The sequence below is a fragment of the Nerophis ophidion genome, linkage group LG13 (assembly GCF_033978795.1).
Source record: "Nerophis ophidion isolate RoL-2023_Sa linkage group LG13, RoL_Noph_v1.0, whole genome shotgun sequence".
In the NCBI taxonomy this organism is placed as follows: Eukaryota; Metazoa; Chordata; class Actinopteri; order Syngnathiformes; family Syngnathidae; genus Nerophis; species Nerophis ophidion.
Genome location: NC_084623.1, coordinates 13,494,155 through 13,513,245, shown reverse-complemented (window position 1 = coordinate 13,513,245; position 19,091 = coordinate 13,494,155). Strand labels below are relative to the sequence as shown.

Below are 19,091 nucleotides of genomic sequence, written 5' to 3'. Positions count from 1 at the left end.
CAGCATCTGAGATGGTATGGAGGCGCATTAGTGCCCAAAGTATGGGTAATTTACACATCTGTGAAGGCACCATTAATGCTGAAAGGTACATACAGGTTTTGGAACAACATATGTTGCCATCTAAGCGCCGTCTTTTTCATGGACGGCCCTGCTTATTTCAGCAAAACAATGCCAGAGAGTGTGGGTACTTTCCTGGCCCGCCTGCAGTCCAGACCTGTCTCCCATCAAAAATGTGGGCGCATTATGAAGCGTAAAATACAACAGCGGGGACCGCAGACTGTTGAACGACTGAAGCGCTACATAAAACAAGAATGGGAAAGAATTCCACTTTCAAAGCTTCAACACTTAGTTTCCTCAGTTCCCAAACGTTTATTGAGTGTTGTTAAAAGAAAAGGTGATATAACACAGTGGTGAACATGCCCTTTCCCAACTACTTTGGCACGTGTTGCAGCCATGAAATTCAAAGTTAATTATTTGGAAAAAAAAAAAAAAGGTTTATGAGTTTGAACATCAAATATCTTGTCTTTGTAGTGCATTCAATTGAATATGGGTTGAAAGGGATTTGCAAATCATTGTATTCCGTTTATATTTACATCTTATACAAGTTCCCAGCTCATATTGAAACGGGGTTTGTAGACTGCAACATGACGCCAGTAACACCAAAATTTTAAATGTTACATTGAAAACAAAGAACATTACACAAGACGCTCAAAAATCTGTCAAAATGTTTTAGTACTACTTTGAAGCCGCAAGGCTTGATGGATTGTCGGTCCATTACGGCTACCGTAGTCAGAGATACATGTATTACTACGGTGTGTGTATAAGGACCGCGCAATGGCACACATTTGCAGACATATTATCTGGCGTTTTGTTTCAGAATATTATGCAAAACCAACCTTTCTTACCTTCTGGTACCTGTTGATGTGTATTTGAGATCTGCATGAGTCCTGAAAATTTGCGCAAGTCCGCCACTGTAGTCCGTGGCGATCCCACAATCGATAAGCTTCTTCTTTTTCACTATCTTCTTGTTATGGGACATTCACCCTCTTCTGTTCCCATTTCTAATATAAAGTAGCGTAAAGTTCTATTTTATATCTCGCTATGGAAGCGCTAAAAACTAGCAGTGTAGTGGGTTTACATTATTCACCCACGGAACTCTAGTTATTAGAGAGTTCCGGTCGGACGGTTTTTCACAGCACACATTTCCGGCTTTGTTGTTGTTCCCGGATGGGAAAGATGCTGCTCCGTTATTGATTTAAGTAAAGTCTGAATGTCATTAAAAGAATTAGCGCCATCTTTTGACACGTCTTCCACTCCCGTCCTTGCACGCTACACCGCTACAACAAAGATGACTGGGAGAAGATGCTGTCGAAGGTGTCTGAATATCATTAAAACAGTTCCGCTCCCGTCCTTGCACGCTACACTGCTGCAACAAAGATGACGGGGAGAAGACGCTGCCGAAGGTGAGCCACGTAAATAAGACCACCTACAAAACGACGCATCCGGAAGCGACTTTTAGAAAGCGGCTTGAAGATGATCTGTAAAACGTAATCTATGCAACATTTTGACCAAAGAACCACCATTACATGTTATGTAGAACACAAGGAAATATTTTAAATTTAGAAAAAAAATTAGAATATGACCCCTTTAATGTGCCTTTTGTATGAAAATAGACCTGAATAGACCCGCTCATCGGCAGTGAGCCTTATAATCCGGTGCGCCCTATGGTCCAGAAAATACGGTACCATATATATATATATTTTTTTTACACAAGTATTTTTAAAGTGTTTCCCTACGCATTCATTGGTTTTCAACATCATCTCAGTCCCATCATCTTTCTGTTATTCCACCCTGATCCTAGTTTGAACCCAGTCCAGGTATTTGTTGTGTAGATATACTCTTAAAGGCCTACTGAAACCCACTAGCATCGACCACGCAGTCTGATAGTTTATAGATCAATGATGAAATATTAACATTGCAACACATGCCAATACGGCCGGTTTAGTTTACTAAATTACGATTTTAAATTTCCCGCGGAGTTTCTAATTGAAAACGTCGCGCAATGATGACGCGTGTTTGTGACGTTATTGGTTGTAGCGGACATATTAGCCCAGAACCACTTACGGCTAAAAGTCGTCTCTTTTCATCGCATAATTACACAGTATTTTGGACATCTGTGTTGCTGAATCTTTTGCAATTTGTTCAATTAATAATGGAGACTATAAAGAAGAATACTGTTAGTGGAAAGCGGTGGATTGCAGCTGCCTTTAGCAACCGAAACACAGCCAGTGTTTCTTTGTTGTGAAGCTTTAGCGAACATGTTTCTCTACCACATGTCAACCAGCAAGTTTTTGGATGAGAAAATTGTGATATTAAGTCGGCTCTTAACAAAGACTTGTGCGGAATTAGCGTCCTCCTGCAGCAGCTGTCATCTTGGCTCCTCCATTGGCTTCTCTCAGAGACACTGGTGGTCACCGCAGCCCCTCCAACTTTCAGGTATGACTTTATTATCTCACTAAAACACTATTAAAACAAAAGGTAGATAAGGGATTTTCCAGAATTATCCTAGTAAATGTGTCTAATAACATCTGAATCGCTCCCACTGCACTCGCCTTTTTTTTTTTCCTAGTGCTTCACTCTAACTTTCCTCATCCACGATACTTTCATCCTCGCTCAAATTAATGGGGAAATTGTCGCTTTCTCTGTCCGAATCGCTCTTGCCGCTGGTGGCTATGATTATAAACAATGTGAGGATGTGAGGAGCCCTACAACCCGTGATGTCACGCGCACATCGTCTGCTACTTCCAGTACAGGCAAGGCTTTTCAATTAGCGACCAAAAGCTGCGAACTTTATCGTCGATGTTCTCTACTAAATCCTTTCAGCAAAAATATGGCAATATCACGAAATCATCAAGTATGACATAGAATTGACCTGTTATCCCAGTTTGAATAAGAACATCTCATTTCAGTAGGCCTTTAAAGGCAAACTCTGTAATATTTAAAATTATTCTGTTGCCAGCATTTTGAAGAGTGGATTTGAGTGAAGACCTAATCAGTTTACATTTAAATTAAGATTTTTGACCGAGCGTTTTATGTCAGGGACCGGGTTTGTATGCTCAGGCAATGTTGCAAAATGACTGAAACACGTCATTTATGTCTGGCAACGTGGCGTGATGGCATATTTTATGTTAGGTTGTGTGATTACTGATTTTCATGAACGTCACTTCACGGCAGCACACGTTTCCATGGCGTTTGTCTCCCCCCTGTGTCCGCATTACTTCAGCACTCCGCGTTCAGAGAAACTGATTACGATATTTCTGCTTCTTCTGAGTATGATACTTAATTGTAGGTAGCGGACATACAATTTATCCAACGTGATGTCTCGTTGCTGTTTCATATGCATTAAAAGTGCATATAATTGCTAGATGGGAGTAACTGTCACGGTGGCCGAGAGGTTAAGGCGTTGGACTCGAAATCCAATGGGGTTTCCCCGCACAGGTTCGAATCCTGTTCGTGACGTCATTTTTCCTCGGCTTCAAATGAAGGTATTTAAATAAAAAACTACACTTTTTGGGAGTAGATCAATGATTTGATGGTTTACAATTATTAATCAGATATTGGAGAATGTTTAAGAGTGCAGAAACCCCTCAATTGATATATTTGTTCAAATATTTAGTTAGCCCCTTTTTTTCCCTCCATATTTTGTATTATTATTATTTCATAATGTTTAATACTCTATCTGTATTTGCTTCTTTTTTTCTTTCCTTGATGTTGAAAGTGCCTTGACTTTTGGGTGAATTATAAATGTATGCTCTAATCTTTATTTTGTTTATTTTTCTCAATCTTTTGCAGCAATTACAGCTTCAACTCTTCTGGGAAGGCTGTCCACAAGGTTACAGAGTGTGGATAAAGGTTTGTTGTTCAATTAAAAAAATAAAAAATAAAATAAAATAAAAGATTAACCTTGGTACTAGAACATCCCTCTCGATTTATTTGCGGTATTTTGCTATCTGCGACTAGCAGCCGGCCTGCATTTGGTAAGAACCAGCTACTTACGCCGCATATTTTCTTCAAAAACTCCACATATATATATATATATATATATATATATGTATATATATATATATATAAATATATATATATATATATATGTGGAGTTTATATATATATATATATATATATATATATATATATATATATATATATATATATATATATATATATATATATATATGTGTGTGTGTGTGTGTGTATTTTGCATTCTATTTTAGGTAATTTATTGAGTTTACAACCGTCTTGGCGCTGTTTTGTACTGTTTCTGTAATTGTTTTGAATATTATTGTTTCTTTGCTTATATGTAAATTTGGCATATTATAAAGGTTTATAGAAAATACATTGATTAAATATTCATTTAAATATAGTGCTGTTCAAAGACATATGTTAAATATGTGTATATATATGTGTGTATATATATGTGTATATATATATATATATATATATATATATATATATATATATATATACACACACATATGTAACAAAGTGTAAAGCCATGAGCTCACACAAGTACCATAAATAATCCAAATTTAGTTACATAGCTAAATTAAAAACAATATGTCTATCTGTGTTGGCCCTGTGATGAGGTGGCGACTTGTCCAGGGTGTACCCCGCCTCCTGCCCGAATGCAGCTGAGATAGGCTTCAGCACCACCCGCGACACCCTAAAGGGACAAGCGGTAGGAAATGGATGGATGGATAGGATAAATGTAATGCTCACTGTTGACAATTAGCCTTTTCACTTACCTCAACTGTTTTTTTTCTTTGTTGTTGTTTTTATTCAGTGACATTTTTCTGTGTGTTTCTTGATTTTTATTTTTGTTGTTACCCCCCCCCCCCCCCCCCTCCCGCCCCCCTTTTAGTCGGTTAATGCAATTCTCTATCTGCTTGTGGTGAAGAGAAAGGCAGTATATTGTTACCCACTGTGACTGGAATGTAGGACGGGGCGTAGGAGAGGGTATTTTTAAATGTTTTCAATTATTTTTCTGAAAATCATTAATTTTTGTTGTACTTTTTCTTTTAATTTTTTTTTGGAGGGGGGGACCAAAAAAAAAAGTGTCTGTTTTCTCAGTACCTGTATTATAATTACCCTATAAATTTAACACATATACATTATCATATAATAAATTAAAAAATAGGAAAAAAAACAACTTTAATTAACTTTCTGTTCGAAGAACACGCCATTTCACCAGCCAAACACCCCCCTTGGTCGGGAGTGGTGGAACAGGCCATCATGTATAAATTACTGTCAACCGGAAGTGACGAAGATTCTAGTTGAAGCATGGCTGAATGAGCGGTCAACTAAAACTTGCCGAGCGCTTCACTTTCGTTTATTTTATTAACATAAATATATAAAACTATCGTCCATTTCAGTCGGATACTCTCTAATAGAAACACTAGGTTAGTTTTAATTTTCAGCCTGCTATTTACCCTTTAATGTTGACGCCCGCTCACTCTAGTGCTATATTCAACACTTTAACCTATTCTAATAATACATTTTTTTATTCACCTAATTAATATATACTGACACAAGTAGTCATAAGTAAAAAAAATATGCCAGAAGACTCGACGCGAAAACGAAAGAAAAGAAGCTAACAACGAGCTAGCATTAGCAACATTAGCGGCGTTGTCAAGTTGACTTCTATCGTCTTGACCTACTTATGACTTCGCCGTTTAGGACAGCAGTCCTTGCGTGTGGAGACATTTGTGGAACTGTCTTAAAAACAGACGTCTTCCTGCTAATGTAGCTTCAAACTAGCCCGTACAAGTGTCAGGAAGCTACCCGCGCAGACAATGGCCGCAGCAACAACCGAGGCACTGTTCTTACTTAAAGACGTAAAGCCCGGATCAAAAAACCTTAATATCGTATTCATCGTTTTGGAAATAGGTAAGTAAGGTCTGCCCCCTTTTGGCAGGAACTTCCTGAAAACAGGGCAGGCTAACGCGATGACGTCTTGATTGCTTGGTTTGCTTTTTCCCTCCCAACATATGTCTGATGACGTCATTGTTTTTTTGTTTCACGTAGGACGAGTCACCAAAACAAAAGATGGCCACGAAGTACGATCGTGTAAGGTGGCGGACAAGAGTGGGAGCATCGCCATCTCCGTTTGGGATGAACTGGGCAGTCTAATTCAACCGGGGGACATCATCAAGCTGACTAGAGGGTAAAGCGGAGTCACTTGTTACTTTTTTGGCTGTTGTGAGGTGTTACAGCAGGGGTAGGGAACCTATGGCTCTCGAGCCAGATGTGGCTCTTTTGATGACTGCATCTGGCTCTCCGATAAATCTTCGCTGACGTTGCTTAACACGATAAGTAACTAATAGTTCCGCTGGTAATCACAGTGTTAAAAATAACGTTCAAAATATAAAACATTCTCATGCATATAGATAGATAGATATATAGTACTTTATTGATTCCTTCAGGAGAGTTCCTTCAGGAAAATTAAAATTCCAGCAGCAGTGTACAGAGTTGAGATCAATTAAAAAAAAAAAAAGTAAAAAGTAAATAATGGGGGTTTAAAAGGAAACAAAATAGAGAAATATTACTAAAAGAATAAAAACAATGGGAATAACAATATAACAGTAAAATAAGAATATAACAAGACAAAGTAGGCAGTAGTGACCATGTTATGAAAACGTATTGCACTGTTAATGTTTTGCATCCCCTGTCATCCTAATACCCCCTGTCCCCCGTCCCAGAGAGGAGTTGTACAGTCTAATGGCGTGTGGGACAAAGGAGTTCTTGAGTCTATTAGTCCTGCACTTGGGATGAAGCAGTCTAGCACTGAACAGGCTCCTCTGGCTACTGATAACGCTATGCAGAGGGTGACTGGCATCATCCAAGATGCTCACTAGTTTGTCCACAGTCCTCTTCTCTGCCACCGTCACCAGTGAGTCCAGTTTCATTCCGAGTGTAGAACCGGCCCGCCTGATCAGTTTCTCAAGTCTGGAGCTGTCCTTCTTAGATGTACTGCCCCCCCCCAGCACACTACCATGTAGAACAGAACACTGGCAACCACAGACTGGTAGTACATCCACAGGAGTTCAATGAATCCATCCATCCATTTCTACCGCACCTGTTCAAGAGGTCGCATTAATGGTCAAAAGTATTTTATTTATTATTGGTTAGCTTCAGAGTAACAATGGTTTTAAAAAGAATAAGAGATGGACGCATTCAGTTGTTTTATTCTGGGAAAGTCCAAATGAAAAAGGAGGCATAGAATTCTCTTGCCAGAGCCTGGGACGACACTGTACAAGAGTACAGGTCTACGGGTTTCTCCTCATTGAGCTAAATTGAATCCAGTCTCTGTTTAATTCCTTGCTTCTTGTCTGTTTAATAAATGTCATCTGTGTTTGAACCGGGCTTCACGGTGGAAGAGGGGTTAGTGCGTCTGCCTCACAATACGAAGATCCTGCAGTCCTGGGTTCAAATCCAGGCTCGGGATCTTTCTGTGTGGAGTTTGCATGTTCTCCCCGTGAATGCGTGGGTTCCCTCCGGGTACTCCGGCTTCCTACCACTTCCAAAGACATGCACCTGGGGATAGGTTGATTGGCAACACTAAATTGGCCCTAGTGTGTGAATGTGAGTGTGAATGTTGTCTGTCTATCTGTGTTGGCCCTGCGATGAGGTGGCGACTTGTCCAGGGTGTACCCTGCCTTCCGCCCGATTGTAGCTGAGATAGGCGCCAGCGCCCCCCGCGACCTCGAAAGGGAATAAGCGGTAGAAAATGGATGGGATGGATGGATGTGTTTGAACCTGACAGTTGTATTCAGTGTTAAAAATATTATACGGCTCTCACGGAAATACATTTGAAAATATTTGGCTTTCATGGCTCTCTCAGCCAAAAAGGTTCCCGACCCCTGTGTTACAGCATACTGTACACTAGTGGTCTCCAACCTACGGTCCGGGGGCCGGTACCGGTCCGTGGCACGTTTTCTACCGGGCCACACATTAAGTTAAAGTTCCAACGATTGTCACACACACCAGGTGTGGCAAACTTATTCTCTGCATTTGACCCATCACCCTTGATCACACCCTGGGAGGTGAGGGGAGTAGTGAGCAGCAGCGGTGGCCGCGCCCGGGAATCATTTTAGTGATTTAACCCCCAATTCCAACCTTTGATGCTAGGTGGAGGTAATGGGTCCCATTTTTATGGTCTTTGGTATGACTCGGGCTGGGCGATATTGGCTTTTATTAATATCGCAGTATTTTTATGCCATCTTGCGACATACGATATATATTACGATATTTTGCTTTGGCCTTGAATGAACACTTGATGCATTTAATCACTGCAGTATGATGATTCTATGTGTCTACATTAAAACATTCTTCTTCATACTGCATTAATATATGCTACTCTTAAACTTTCATGCAGATAGGGAAATCACAACTAAGTCAATTGACCAAAACTGTATTTATTAAATACTCTTCATTCTCTCACGGGCGACTTTTTAAATGATAGAACAAATTAATAGTGTTGCTACCTTTTTGTAGTAACACTTCTGCTGCATACATTGCATATTGCTGTTGTCTGCTGAATATCTTCCCACTTGAAGCCCAACCACCGACAGATGACGGATCCCCTGCTCTTTATTTTGGGCATTTATTGTTCTTCCTCCATTTGTGATAAGTTTCGCACCTTCTCTCTCTTGTATTGTCACAAGCTCCGCTCGACCTGCCATGCTGCTACCTCTGCTCGGCGAGAGCGTATGACGCTAGACGCGCGACAGTATGTGACGTATGTAAGAAGGCGGGATTGTTTTACGTCTCTGAGAAGGAGAGACGAGAAAAAGTGAGAAACGCCCGCAGCTAAAAGCAACTGTGTGAGAACATATAGTCGAATATGATTATATAGTCATTTTCTATATCGCAGAGAGACAAACCTGCGATATATCGCCCAGCCCTAGTTTGAACTCACAACCTACCGATCTCAGGGCGGACACTAAGCAGTAGCCCACTGATCCATCCATCCATCCATTTCCTACCGCTTGTTCCCTTCAGTGACGCAGGGGGGTCATTGAAGCCCATCTTTGCTGCATTCGGACGGTAGGTGGGGTACACCCTTGCCTGGACAAGTTGCCACCTCATCGCAGGGCGAACACAGATAGAAAGACAAAGTTCACACTCACATTCACACACTAGGACCAATTTAGTGTTGCCAATAAACACTAATTTGAAACTTTAAATTATAAACGACTGCATTTTCTCCGAATTAACCTTCGCTTGCCAGACTAGACACCAATAATCTTGTTTATAGATGTAAAGTAAAACTCCTCATAAGAAGTTGCCATTTGCTATATTTGTGACATGATACAATGCACATTAGTGAACATCCATCCGTCCATTTACTAATATAAATGTGATGGATTGTAGCCAAAGGCTGTCCTCCATCTGCAGTCCCCAGCAGGTTGATGGTGACCCGCTGGGGATCTCATCTTAAAGAAAGAAGCCCAGGGCTCCCACTGATTTGGCGTATTTGTGTGAGGCAGAGGAGTCCAGCATTTGTTACCGGGGAGTTGGAGCTCACTTGTTTAGCGTTTCAAATAATACTGCCCCGGGATGACTCGCAGCGGTAGGGAAGGCCTAAATAAGCCCCAAAGGCCAAAAGGTCAATCGGGCTGCAACAGACCAAAATGTGGAGAAAAAAGCCGAAAATTGTTAAATTTGCAGCTTTTTTTTTAGTGACTTCCAGCAAATAGAGGGACTAATTTTGAACATTACGTCCGAGTGGCGATCCATGGCAGGTCGGCCTTCTTAAAGGAACATGCACCTAGACTTCTCAGTGGCCTTGTGGTTAGAGTGTCCGCCCTGAGATCGGTAGGTCGTGAGTTCAAACCCCGATTGAGTCATACCAAAGACTAAAAATGGGACCCATTACATTACCTCCCTGCTTGACACTCCGCATCAAGGGTTGGAATCGGGGGTTAAATCACCCAAAATTATTTCCGGGCAAGGCCACCGCGGCTGCTCACTGCTCCCCTTTTCCTCCCAGGGAATGATCAAGGGCGATGGGTCAAATGCAGAGAATAATTTTGCCACACCTAGTGTGTGTGACAATCATTACTACTTTAACTCTTATGCAGCGTTATAGTGAGTTATGATTTTCATGCACCTATTTTTGCTGTATTAATCTGGCACAAGTGGAAGGCCGGTCCCTGAAAATAATGGCTACATTAAACTGGTCCTTGATGCAAAAAAGGTTGGGGACCCCTGCTGTACACACTTTGAGGAGGTGGTTATGACCCATCTTAAACTTAAATGCCATTTTATTGCATGTTACATATAATGTGACTAATTCTGTCCTAGATATGCTTCGATATGGAAAGGCTGCCTGACACTTTACACTGGAAGAGGTGGTGATCTACAAAAAATTGGAGAGTGAGTTTACCTGGAGTAAATTTTTTAGGTTGTAATAATAAGCTAGACGACAATCTTGCTGACCTACTTATCTCCATTGCAACGGTGGCTTGTGCCTGCTCAGATCAGGGTGGTTTGCGATTTGCATAATTTTTGTCTGTGTGGTGGGGTCATTATTGACGTTATGTTCGGCTCATGTCAAGAACGCGGAGTTGGAATATAATTACAACACTTTTTGTACATATTTATATACATATCTATATAATATTTACATATTTATATAACATGTAACTACAAGCTCCATTCACAGACAGAGTCCCATTGCTTTTATGAGCGGTTGAGCGAGTCAAAAGCCGGAAAAATAGAATGTATATATATATTTTTTTAATTTAAAAAATAAATAAATAAAAAATTATGTGTGGCGGCCGTAATTCTTTCGTGGCGGGGCGCCACAAATAAATGAATGTGTGGGAAACCCTGGATAAGACATGATATCTGGCGTTTTGTTTCGCAATATTATGCAAAACAAACTTTCTTTTACCTTCTGGTACCTGTTGAACTGTATTTGGGATCTTCACAAATCCTGAAAACTGTTGGGCGTCCGCCTTTGTAGTCCGTACAGACTACGTAGTCGATAGGCTTCTTCTTTTTCTCTATCTTATGTGACAATCATCCTCTGCTGTTGCCTTTTGTAATATAAAGTAGTGTGAAGTTTTTACTTGCATTTGTCAGTAAACTCGCCATGAGAGCACTAAAACATACCAGTGGGGTGAGTTTATATTATTCACCCAAGGCTATTAGATCGATAATCTGAAAAGAGACCATTCATCGGCAGTGTGCCTTATAATCCGGTGCGCCTTATTTCCCGGAAAATATGGTAGCCTTTCTCGAAGGAAAAATTCCCTATGCTTGTGTTTACGGCTGTACAAACCGTTTAAATCGTGAAAAAGATAAACGTTCCATCATAGGTCCTCAAGAGATAATAAAAAGGAGCGAAAGGGTGCCAGTTTTTCCGAGACCACGACGAGAAAAGCAGCTCACACTCCATTACAAAGGAGCAGAGTCAAGGAATACATACATTGGCAGTGATCACTTCGTTAAAGGTTTGTTTGATATACTTAACATTTAGTATTGCCATTTTTAGTATACAACACATTTGCTATAAAATACTAATTAGGCGAGTCTAAATCGAAGAAAGCAAATGTGAGCAAAACCTGAAAGAGTAAAGCTTTTACCATAGGCAACAATCATAAATGAAGCTTTTAGCATGTACACAATATTGACATATACAGTTATGTTTTGATGAATTTGGGGAAAAACACGCCACTCGTAAACTTCGCATGCAACACCAAACTTGGCAGTAGACGCAAAGTTAAATCATGAAATGCAACCTTACCCGAGCAAAAACGATGCATATTTATCCAGAGAGTCTCGATTCCAATTTCCTTTATGCATAATCACATAAAGAAGTTGTAGACCTCCATGCTGTTTCAATTTTACATTTGTTTAGCCGTGTAGAATGGTGTCTGGAGCACAGTAGTTTGAAATGCCTCGGAACGCGACCAACAAATAATTCTTGATATCACAAGACACATCTTTTATTGAGTATACAAATCTATTTCATGGCATAGTTAGATTTTTTATTTTTTTTTTGCTCGTATCCGCTTTTTGAAGGAAGATTTACGCTTCTTTTGCAGATAACTATATTCATCTGTAGAAATGCACCCAATTTTAGGAAATTTTAGTTTTGCCAGCGAGGGTGTAGCACGCTAACAGCCCTGAAAAATGCACCGGGTATGGAGGGCAAGCAAAGCTATATAGTAACCATGGGAGAAGGGATTGGCGACAATGGCCTAAAATCTAGAAATCAACCGATTATCGGCGGTTATATTTGGCATTTGGAGGTACAGTGCATCCGGGAAGTAATCACAGCGCTTAATTTTTTCCATATTTTGTTATGTTAGAGCAGGGGTGACAAATGTACGGCCCGTGGGCCGGATCAGGCCCGCGAACAGGTTTTATCCAGCCCGCGAGATGAGTTTGCTAAGTATACAAATTAACTAAAATGTTTTGAATGAAAGAAACAGCTCTTCTACATGTGTCTACTGGATGTTCCAATAGCCATTCTTTGTATTCTGTAGATGATGGTACATATGTACAAAATAAACCACATGCTGTTAGTACATCAATCGAGGAAAATGATCAAACTACATACATGGCATACTGTAATTTGATTTTGATATTTTTTTATCTTGATTGATTGAAAATGAACACCTTTGACTGATGAACATTATCACATCATTCATTCAGAAAATATAAATAACGACAATTAAAGATAGAATACTATTAACCGCAACATGTAAGTGTAAAAAAACAACATTATGATTTGTACATTTTCAGAATGCGCTTCTTCTATTTGTAAACACGGAAACCCATCTGAAGGTGTCTTTATTTTTAAGTTATCGTGCAGGGATTTTACCAGTCCGGCCCACTTGGGAGTAGATTTTTCTCCATGTGGCCCCCGACCTAAAATGAGTTTGACACCCCTGAGTTAGAGCCTTATTCCAAAATTGTATATTTATATCGGTTCTCAAAATTATTAACACAATACCCCATAATGACAATGTGAATTTTTTTTAACTTTAGCAAATTTATAAAAAAAAAAAAAATCCACATACTTAAGTTTTCACAGCCTTTGCTGAGAGAAATCCCATAGGACTTAATAAAGTTTGCCAAGTGCTGCAAAGAGGAATAGGCTAAGATGCCCATAGATAGGTGTGCCAAGCTTGTGGCATCATACCTGTCACTTCTCTTACTGCAGGGGTCACCAACGTGGTGCCCGCGGTGACCAGATGAGTCGCCCGCTGGCCTGTTCTAAAAATAGCTCAAATAGCAGCACTTACCAGTGAGCTGCCTCTATTTTTTAGATTTTATTGATTTACTAGCAAGCTGGTCTCGCTTTGCTCGACATTATTAATTCTAAGAGAGACAAAACTCAAATAGAATTTGAAAATCCAAGAAAATATTTTAAAGACTTGGTCTTCACTTGTTTAAATAAATTCATTTATTTTTTTACTTTGCTTCTCATAACTTTCAGAAAGACAATTTTAGAGAAAAAATACAACCTTAAAAATGATTTTAGGATTTTAAAACACATATACCTTTTTAACTTTTAAATTCCTTCCTCTTCGTTCCTGACAATTTAAATCAATGTTCAAGTATTTATTTTTTTGTTGTTGTAAAGAATAATAAATACTTTTTAATTTAATTCTTAATTTTAGCTTCTGTTTTTTCGACGAAGAATATTTGTGAAATATTTCTTCAAATTTATTATGATTAAAATAAAAAAAAAAATTCTGGCAAATCTAGAAAATCTGTAGAATCAAATTAAAATCTTATTTCAAATCATTTTGAATTTCTTTTAAAAATTTTGTTCTGGAAAATCTAGAAGAAATAATGATTTGTCTTGTTAGAAATATAGCTTGGTCCAATTTGTTATATATTCTAACAAAGTGCTGATTGGATTTTAACCCATTTAAAACATGTCATCAAAATTCTCAAATTAATCTTAATCCGGAAAAATTAACAATGATGTTCATTAAATAATTTTTAAATTTTTTTCAAAAATATTTGAATTAGCTATTTTTTCTCTTCATTTTTTTCGGTTGAATTTTAAATTCTAAAGAGTCGAAATTGAAGATAAACCATGTTTCAAATTTTTAGTTTCTTTTTTTTTGTGTTTTCCCCTCTTTTAAACCGTTCAAATAAGTGTTTTTTTCATCATTTATTCTCTACCAAAAACCTTCCGTAGAAGGAAATAAAATGTACGACGGAATGACATACAGAAATACCCATTTTTTATATATATTTATAGATTTATTTATTAAAGGTGAATGGAGCGAATTGGCTATTTCTGGCAATTTATTTAAGTGTGTATCAAACTGGTAGCCCTTCGCATGAATCAGTACCCAAGAAGTAGCTCTTGGTTTCAAAAAGGTTGGTGACCCCTGCCTTACTGGCTCTCACGAGTCCACTGTTTATTGGTCGCCCCCTGGTGGCTGGCCTGGTGATGGTTGTGAACCTGCTTGGTTTTGAAATGCAGCGGAGCCTGTTTTTCAATGGTGGATATCGCCGACGATCGCCCTCATGTAATCGTAGGGGCCAAAATTGTGATCACGATTAATATTCGATTAATTATGCAGCCCTAACATGAGGCTGCAATTGCTGCAAAAGGTACATTGTACATCAACAAAGCATTGAGCAAAGGCTGTGAAAACATATCCATTTGATATATATATATTTTTTTAAATAAATTCGCAACATTAAAAAACAAGCTTCACATTGTCAATGTGTGTAGAATTTTGAGGAAAAAAAAATATTTATTCCGTTTTGGGGTAAGGCTTTAGTGTAACACAATGGAAAAAGTGAAGCGCTGTGAATACTTTTGAGGATGCACTGTATTATACACATACATCCATCCATAACCATGTACAGTTGTTTATCGCTTTTAACTGGTTCTGAACATTACCTCGATAAATGTATTTCCGTGGATTGATTGATCCCTTTTGAATTTTTGTAAGTTTATTACCTTACAAAGATATGAACAATAAATAGATAACTTTTGTAATTTTGTAGCTGACAGAAAGTAAACTGTAAAATAAAGTTTGTATGTAAGGTTTTACTATATTGAAATATGTTTTATGTTCTTCAGGTTTTGTATGGTGTATTCAGAAGTGCCCAATTTTAGTGAGCCAAATGCGGAGCTGCTTGCCCAAGCAAACCAGCAAAATAAATCGGTAAGTGGTCAGATCACATTTGATATCATCAGAATACGCAAACCTTTAGAGCGGTGGTGTCCAGAGTGCAGTGAGGCTGCCATTTTAAACCCTCTGCATATTGTTTAAACAAAAAAGTGAATTCATTGATCATTTTAGATTAAACTGTTTCTGAGTTGTGTGCTAATAAATGACGTGCATTTAAGTAAAACGTTTAAAAACGCTGCTGGATGACATTCTGACAATAAGATAGTATTTTTTTTTTACAATTATTGGGGCCTTTTTGGAGGCACATTTTAACTATGCAAGCGAGTAATTAATTACCTGCAATGCAGTTTTCTTTAAGTAGCCTAGCATACACAATTACAAATATCAAATGTCCCCATCCTTGGGATTTTTCTGTATGCTACCCTTCGGTGGAAGAAAATGGAACTGGTCCCCACATAGGCACTCGCTATAACATAAATCACGAGTCCTACTTTACCAACATGGAGGACAAACTTCTCTTCTGTTCCAACATAATCATGTTTGTTTTTTAAAACTAAGCCTTTTGTGTGAATTTTTTACATGTAGTACGTACGGTTCCTCGCTTTTAGTACAAAACCGATTCAATAAGCATATACATTTCAGCCTAGTAATACTTGGAAAATCATGGTGTTACAGTATCAGAGGGTTCAATTCAGGTACAAGAGGTTGCTTATGCACCACATGTTAAAATTAGGGTGGTCGAACACAAGTTAACTCATGTGATTAATCACAATGCAGATTAATCATGTAATTTATTATCACTCTACATGTTACTTTTCCTTAACTTTCTTTACTTTCCTTCCGTTTTAATTACGCAGTCGAGTAATAACTTGTATGTAGAACAATTTCAAAAGTGTGATTCATCCGATTTAAAGAAATTATGTCAGCTTGTTAATGTTTTATTTTTTGCAAACAGGGTAAACCTGACCAGAATCAGAGGGGAAATTCTCCGCCAAATCAGAATTCAGGTACAACTCCTGCACCAGGTATGTTTTTTTTGCTTTGTTTGTGTTTTTTAGATACTTCCACTTGCATGTATCATTGCTGCTAAACATGTTCTAATAGAAACATCAACAATGTTATTAGTAATATTGCTAATTTTTTATCAGTTGACGTAGTTACAGTAATACAGAAGACAAATGTAGCCACTTGTGGAAAACAGGCAAGTAGCCCGAGAGCAGCATGTCATTATCACTTTTCAGAATAACACCGTTATGTTACCAGCCCGAATGAAGCTGAGATAGGCTCCAGCGACCCCGGAAGGGACAAGCGGTAGAAATGGAGGGATGTTACCAGCACAGCAAGTTCAAAGCCGGAAATATCTTTTTTACTGATTAAAGCAACAACTAGGAGGCAACATCCCACAGCAAACAACATACAAGTACACACACACACACACACACACACACACACACACATACTACTACTACTACTTCGAGGGAGTAATGAACAACAAATCAATGATTGAAGTGACAAGCTACAATACCCCATTTGTGGACAAGGAGACTACAACTATTGAAGCACAGTCAATCTCTTTTTTACCTTTATAAGCACAATCTAGGGCTTCACGGTGGAAGAGGGGTTAGTGCGTCTGCTTCACAATACGAAGTTCCTGCAGTCCTGGGTTCAAATCCAGGCTCGGGAACTTTCTGTGTGGAGTTTGCATGTTCTCCCCGTGAATGCGTGGGTTCCCTCCAGGTACTCCGGCTTCCTCCCACCTCCAAAGACATGCACCTGGGGATAGGTTGATTGGCAACACTAAATTGGCCCTAGTGTTTGAATGTGAGTGTGAATGTTGTCTGTCTATCTGTGTTGGCCCTGCGATGAGGTGGCGACTTGTCCAGGGTGTACCCCGCCTTCCACCCGATTGTAGCTGAGATAGGCGCCAGCACCCCCCGCGACCCCAAAAGGGAATAAGCAGTAGAAAATGGATGGATGGATAAGCACAATCTATTGAAATGTTTTACCAGAGCTGCCGTAATTGCCGGCAAACTGCGAGTCTTGAGCTAACAAACACAGCTGAGCTGCTCTGTCTGAGCGTTGTCACTTGGCAGAAGGGACATACACACTCGTCTCATTGAACATCTCAACTGCACATGCCCGATATTTAAAGTAACGCAAGTACTTCCACCACTAATTACATTTATGAAAGAGTAATTAAATTACTTTTTTGGCAAAGTAACTAATTACTTTTTTAAAGTTATTTTATAAAATATAATTTTCACATCTTTTGTAGGGGTGTAAAAGACATTTTTGTTGACATGAATTGCGATTCTTAATTGTAACAATTCTTAATCAATTCAAAAAACATTAATTAAAGTACTCATATTTTTGATGTAGATAAGGGGTGTCCAAACTATGGCTTAATTATTATTATTTTTTTTTAATCTGTCTTTACTAATCCATTTTCTACTGCTTGTTACTCTTGGGGTCTCCTAGCCACTCAGGTAGATCATATTGTCTAAAAATGCATTTTCCCATCTGTAACGTGACATCATCGCGCCGCAATTCTGGGCGAGTGTTTGTCAAGTGCACACACACACACACACACACACACACACACGCACACACACACACACACACACACACACACACACACAGCCCCCGCCAAATTTTTTTAACCCAATGAGGCCCCCGACTCAAAGTTTAGGGACCCCTGATGTAGCTGATCATATCTGCTTCTACAAATTTACTTTAAAAAAAAGAAGTGTTGGATACTTCTCTTCTTGCCTTATTTGTATCTGACTTTATTGGGTCGAATTTCACTCAACAAAATCAGTTTTCTTTTAAGTAATACAGACATTTGTCACAGCTGTTTATATTTTTAATGGAGAAATGTAGTTAATCATAGAACTGGAATCCAATGTTTTTTTTTTTTTTGAAGTTTGGAATTTTAATCAAGAATAGATTCTGAATTGAATTGTTCGGTGCCCTAATTTCCAGTTTATCTTACTTTGTACTATCCATGTCATCCGTGTGCATGCAGGGATTTATGAGTTATTTTGGATATATTTTATCAAAGGGATGAAACATTCAAAAATATAGTTTTCTCTACCACAGGTAACGGTTCCTTGTCACAGTTTGCTCCCAACAACAACAACGGCAGCAGCGGCTCAGCGCCAGGGGCTCCCCGTGACTCTGCGTTTGGGAGCGTTGGGCGAGCAAACGGCCGCTCGCCCGGCAACGGTGCTCCTCCGGCTTCTGTCGCCGGACCTCAAACCGCGACGAAGTCTTCAATTAACATTAGTAATGGCAGGGACCCACGTCGTGCCAAAAGATGAAAGGGGTTCGGGTCCCTCCTCCTCCACCTCAACATGGGCCGCCACAGTCAGGTTAGAGTAGCTGCAGGATGCAGATTAGTTGTGCAAAGACGTGTCCCAGATCACTTGGAAGTGTAAGTCCTCTGCCCCTGCTTGTCACTTCTGTGCCATTTACAAAATAGCCTACTTGAACACTTGCTGCACTTTCTCCTCTTCACTTCAAAGCGGAGAAAACTCGGCTGTCGTTAAAATCAGGATATTTCTGCTTTTTAGTGGGGGGAAAAGGGGCCTTAAGTTTGAAAATTACAGTGCAAAAGACTGAATGCTGATGGAAATAACTTTTTTTTTTCTCACTTCAAATCTGAATTGTCTGTGGAAACGTTGATGTATACTTAAGGATTTTTTACAAAAGGCAAAGCAGTTTTTTTTATTTCCCCCCACATTTTGTCATGCCGCGATTGTACCTTTCATGAGAAGCGGGACCACTTCAAGATGGGCGATACAGTTCAGTGAATAAATTAAACAAAGGTTGTGCCACGCTTGTTTTGTCTATAACCCTTTGTTTCCTGTGGAAGTCGACACGTAACCAAGTGTGTGTGCTTCAAATCACATTTTA

The 19,091-nt window shown here is 39.2% G+C and overlaps 1 protein-coding gene and 1 non-coding gene across 3 annotated transcripts; both read left to right on the top strand.

The window, feature by feature from the left end:
• The first annotated feature begins 3,437 nt into the window (after positions 1–3,437).
• Positions 3,438–3,519, top strand: trnas-cga (transfer RNA serine (anticodon CGA)). Its single transcript has one exon. It is a non-coding gene; the product is annotated as a tRNA-Ser (tRNA).
• A 1,806-nt stretch (positions 3,520–5,325) lies between these two features.
• On the top strand, positions 5,326–19,014 carry LOC133564252 (SOSS complex subunit B2-like). 2 transcript variants are annotated; one of them, XM_061918438.1, is made up of 6 exons: positions 5,326–5,943; positions 6,082–6,220; positions 10,363–10,434; positions 15,125–15,209; positions 16,132–16,201; positions 18,276–19,014. In XM_061918438.1, exons 1-6 carry the CDS (start codon positions 5,850–5,852, stop codon positions 18,494–18,496), a joined length of 681 nt encoding a protein of 226 aa, XP_061774422.1. In that variant the 5' UTR covers positions 5,326–5,849; the 3' UTR covers positions 18,497–19,014. The 2 variants fall into 2 exon arrangements, with proteins under 2 accessions (XP_061774422.1, XP_061774421.1); XM_061918437.1 differs by having other exon boundaries at positions 18,261–19,014.
• The last annotated feature ends 77 nt before the right edge of the window (positions 19,015–19,091 follow it).

Coding starts and splice junctions, on each gene's coding strand:
- LOC133564252 (XM_061918437.1), top strand. CDS start 5,850: ATGGCCGCAGCAACAACCGAGGCACTGTTCTTACTTAAAGACGTAAAG. Junction 10,435..15,124: donor GATCTACAAAAAATTGGAGA/GTGAGTTTACCT, acceptor TATGTTCTTCAG/GTTTTGTATGGTGTATTCAG. Junction 16,202..18,260: donor AGGTACAACTCCTGCACCAG/GTATGTTTTTTT, acceptor TCAAAAATATAG/TTTTCTCTACCACAGGTAAC.